Raw genomic sequence first — 5,000 nt, forward strand, 5'->3', positions numbered from 1 at the left:
TGACGGTATGGGTGTATGTGTTTTGTCTGTGCATGAGTGTGTGTGTATGCAGGTGTGTGTGTGTGTGTGTGTGTGTGTGTGTGTGTGTGTGTGTGTGTGTGTGTGTGTGTGTGTATGACGGTATGAGTGTATGTGTTTTGTCTGTGCATGTGTGAGTGTGCCTGGGGTGCATATGTGAGTGTGTGTGCAGGATTGTGTATATGCTCAGGATTACAGGTGTACATAAGTATGAGTAGTGTGTGTGTGTGTGTGTGTTAGTAGTGTGCATGTGTGTGTGTGTGTGTGCAGCAGGGTCCAAGAGGTTTTCCTAGTCCTCTGTCACCCGACACTCAGGCCTACTTTGAGGAATCCGTGGCAGGTGCCCTTCTGGAAAGATCCGTCTTATCATCAATGTCACCCACCCCCCCACCCCCCCCAACACACACACACACCACACGCCTTTCATGTGGCTGTCTGTTGACCCACTTCCCTCGCCCTGCCTGGGGCATTGTGGGTATTCTACCTCAAACAAGCAGCTGCTGTGAATGTCTCTGGTGCTGCCAAGAGTCACGCAAGAGCCTCTCTCTCTCTCTCTCCATACCTCTCTCTCTTTCTCTCCATACTTCCACCTTCCTCTCTCTTTCTCTCTCTCTCTCTCCATACTTCCCCCTTCCTGTCTTCACCTCTCTCCTTCCTGCTCTCCTCCACACATACTAATCCTCCCTCCATCTCCCACTAACTCCCTCTCCCTCGTGTGTCGTCTCTGTTTCTCATGATTCCAATACCAATTCAAAGCAGCTTTATTGCCATGAACACCTCACACTCTCTGCCTCCCATTTGAAAACAACTGCAAACAGATTTGCATGTAAATCCCTCACTCAACCCCTCAATCTGGGGTAGAGTGGTCCTGCGTATATGCTATGTCCTAATGTCTCAGCACACACTCTCTCTTTCTTTCTCTCTCTCCCTCTCTCTCTCCTTGCTTTGGTTTAAACAGAGAGTGGCACTGCGTATATGATATATCCTAATGTAACATACTGCGTATAACATACGCATGATATATCCTAATGTAACACACTGCGTATATGATATATCCTAATGTAACATACTGCGTATAATATACACATGATATATCCTAATGTAACACACTTTGTGTATGATATATCCTAATGTCTTACCCTCGGCAGACTCATTTATCACACAGCCATCATGTGACCTGTGAGCTAACGGTGAAGTGTGTTTGAGACGGCGCTGTGAAGTAACTAAGAGATGTGATCCTGGACTGGGGAGAGGGGTGATTCCTTCCACCTCTCTCTCTCTCTCTCTCTCTCTCTCTCTCTCTCTCTCTCCCTCCTTCTTCGTCTTCTCTTTCCCCCTGTCCTCTCATCACTTTCCACACCCTGCTAAAGTCCATAATTAGTGAGCCGTTGCAGAATGTGGAGCCGCTTGGATCGATTTTAACAAGCAACCATGGTCACACACACATACACACACACACTACCATGAACACAGACAGAAATACACACACACACACACACACTACCATGGACACACAGACAGAAATACACACACACACACACACACACTACCATGGACACAGACAGAAATACACACACACACACACACACACACACTACCATGGACACAGACAGAAATACACACACACACACACACGTGTGTGCGTGTGCGTGTGTGTATGTGTGTGTGTGTGTGTGTGTGTGTGTATGCATGTGTCCATTTCAGGCGAAAGCCAGATATAAAATCTGAAGGTTTGAGTTCAATGAACTGTGCAGAGCTTCACACAGATCTCCAAACCTCTCTGAAGGTAGTGGAGCGAGGGTTCAGAAACCAGACACCAAATGCTCTCTCTCTGGTGGTCAAAATAATCCAACAATTCCCACCGCACACCATATGAGTACACATGCAAACGCTGGGGCGTCAGTGAGACCTTTATGCAGGAGCTGTCTTAGCATAAACATCTCAAATGACCCAAATCACCATCACTCCTCACCACACCAACCCCCAGCTCTGTTAACGCCACAGTTCAACATCACCAGTGGGCTACTTACAGCATCGGAGCCGCTTACCGCGCTGGGCAGTTAGCATGTTCTCTACTGCGCTGGGCAGTTAGCATGTTCTCTACCGCGCTGGGCAGTTAGCATGTTCTCTACTGCGCTGGGCAGTTAGCATGTTCTCCGCTGGGCAGTTAGCATGTTTTCTACTGCACTGGGCAGTTAACATGTTCTCTACTGCGCTGGGCAGTTAGCATGTTCTCTACTGCACTGGGCAGTTAGCATGTTCTCTACTGCACTGGGCAGTTAGCATGTTCTCTACTGCGCTGGGCAGTTAGCATGTTCTCATCAGAGCAGGCTGTTCAGAGCAGGCTGTTTGCACTCCTAATGACAGGCCCTCGTGTGTAATCAACAGAGAATATGGCAGCAGGCCACTCTCTGCCCTGAGGGCCCGTTCTTCATAGGAGATCTCAGCCTCTCTCTGTCTCTCTCTCTGTCTGTCTGTCTGTCTGTCTGTCTCTCTCTCTCTCTCTCTCTCTCTCTCTCTCTCTCTCTCTCTCTGTCTGTCTGTCTGTCTATCTCTCTCTCTCAATTCAATTAAATTCAACAAGGCTTTATTGGCATGAAAGTTTCAGCAACATTTTTGCCAAAGCTCAATTACATACACTTTCACATTTATCTATCTGCATACCAAATAATTTGTGCCAAACCAGATAAAAGTTTGGAGAGATTTCCATCTGTTTTCCTTTGACATAAAGGCCAGACTACACAGCAATGAGAAGGATGACAAAGTGCCTCTACATTACCCACTCATGGCATACACACACACACACACACACACACCACGCACAGATTCACAGATAGCAGCACATAACAGACACAGCGCTACAGTCTAACTAAGTCCAAAATGCCTTAGCGTGGGTTTACAAACACTCTGGCAAAACTGTGCTGGGACAATTACCAGACTGTGTAAGCTTGGTCTCTCCAGACTCGTGAACAGAATAGCAGATAATACGGCCGTTATTAAGTCGAGCGTAATTTCCCCCTAAATATTATACGCACAATTGATTACACTGATGTAAATGAATGAAATGAAAGTCCAGAATGACCTGGTGGTGGACTTAGAGTGGCTGGAATTCAACGGGATGGTGTGGACAGTGTGAGAAAGCAAATGTAGTCTTTACCAGAACGAACGCTCAAGTGGCCAGCTGTGTGCAGTGTGACTCGCCCTTAGCAGCTACTTTCAACACTCAGCTTTCTCAGAAAACAGCCATGGATAGCCTGCGCCTGTTCTCTCTTTTTCTCTAACTCTCTCTCTCTCCCACACACACACACTCAAACACAAATGCACACGCACATATGCTTGCTCGTTCACACACCCACTCACATATACACACCTGTTTTATGAGTGCTTCCTTTGCACACAAATATAACTATTGTGTGAAGATAGAAACAAATACATGTTCTGCACATATTATATACCAAGCAACCGAGACATCAAAAGCCAGAGTCCAGAGTTACTGTATACAGAACAATTTATCTTAATAATGTATTTTAGTACTTCAAGTATGCAGTGACTAATTTGCAGAGTTCTACAATAACTTACTACAAGTCAGATATTCCTCTGAGTCCGTTTCCATTTCCAAAGTAAGGATACAATTCACTCAGTTACTGAGAAGATCACTCAATTCTGTTTAATAGATACGATAAAAGAAACAAGTGTAGAATCATTCCACCATGATGTAGCCTACCAGACGAGACAACGAAGCATAAACAGACACATTTTGTGGTCTAGTCCATTTTTCGGCGTGTGATATTCATTAGGATAATGACTGAAATACTTCAGGGATCATACCACTCCAGTAGCTGATGTTAATATCACTTCAGGTCACATGTAACGTAGACCAGGCAACAAACCAACACACGGAGTATAACATAATCGGAGAACAGGCATCCTTTCTGTAACAGCAGTGACGGGAATTTCCTGTACCCAATTTCGCCCTTTTACGCACATTTAATTGGATTATAGGGCACTCACAAAGTCAGCCGTCATTATGGAGAGTTCAGTGAAATAGTAAATATGGCAATATTGATGTTAGAGTAATCAAATGCGCAATGGGTATTTATGTGAATGGCAGTATAAGACCAGTTCAGTGAAATGCCGATTTAATTGTTTGATTCTGTTCAAATATACTGCATATCAATGTAAGTCTCCCACTACAGTATCCCATTGAGTTGATGCTCCATCTCGACTCAAAGGCGCCCCCAGCCCTGGGACAACCATCAGTACGAACGGGAAACTATCAACTTTAGCTATTAAACATGTAGCCTTACGCAGATCGAGCTTTACCGGGCGGGATAATAAAGTGCTTACCTATAGAAACCAGCTTGATGTGTTCTCTTTCAAGAAATTCCAGCGCTACCGAGACATTTTCCAGTTTCATCTGCCTGAAGTTGGGTCTTGCGTGGTATTTTCTGTACATATGCTTTTGACTCAAAACTTCGAGAAGCCCAATGAGTTTCAGCCCATCGCTTAGATCTTTCTGCAGGTCGTTGATCCGCTTGTTGATGCATTTCAGGTGTTCGTTGCACCACCTGGTGAAGGTGTTCTGTTGGATCTTCTTCCAGGGCGCATCTTCCGCGAGGTCCTTCTCGGTGGCCGGCATCTCCTCGTCGCCGTCCTCTCCGTTGTCCGTACCGTAGTAGTACTGCGGCGGCTGCTGCTGGTCGTAGTACGTATTATTGCTCATCATGTTTTCGGTTTTCCGTGCCTCCTTTTTATACCACAATCACAGAGGCCGGTGTGTGAAATTTTACTGCACGCGGGGGAGTGGGGCAGTGCCAGGCGCGCACTCGCGTAGAAAAAAAGTTGCAAAAGTTGCAAAGAGACCCACGGAGGGGGGGAACGAGAGAGGAAGATTGCGTTTGTAGCCTACTTGCGACCCAGTCCGTTAGTTGATCAATCAAGGACTTCTGTCACTGCTGTGACGAATGTAGGAATCCGTTTAG

General features: G+C 45.9%; 1 protein-coding gene across 11 annotated transcripts in view; it reads right to left on the reverse strand.

The window, feature by feature from the left end:
* The window catches only part of flncb (filamin C, gamma b (actin binding protein 280)), a 113,552-nt gene that overhangs the window by 108,326 nt on the left and 226 nt on the right, over positions 1-5,000 (reverse strand). For all 11 annotated transcript variants that reach the window (XM_076296885.1, XM_076296887.1, XM_076296892.1 and 8 more), the window contains exon 1: positions 4,366-5,000. This exon is cut by the window's right edge. In XM_076296885.1, the coding sequence (XP_076153000.1) occupies positions 4,366-4,744 (379 nt within the window). In that variant the 5' untranslated portion in view covers positions 4,745-5,000. The remainder of the gene's footprint in view (positions 1-4,365) is intronic.

This window comes from Alosa pseudoharengus, unplaced genomic scaffold (genome assembly GCF_046254945.1).
Source record: "Alosa pseudoharengus isolate Yale_2024_CS ecotype anadromous, Long Island Sound unplaced genomic scaffold, YU_APseudo_1.1 YU_APseudo_1.1_scf_20, whole genome shotgun sequence".
In the NCBI taxonomy this organism is placed as follows: Eukaryota; Metazoa; Chordata; class Actinopteri; order Clupeiformes; family Clupeidae; genus Alosa; species Alosa pseudoharengus.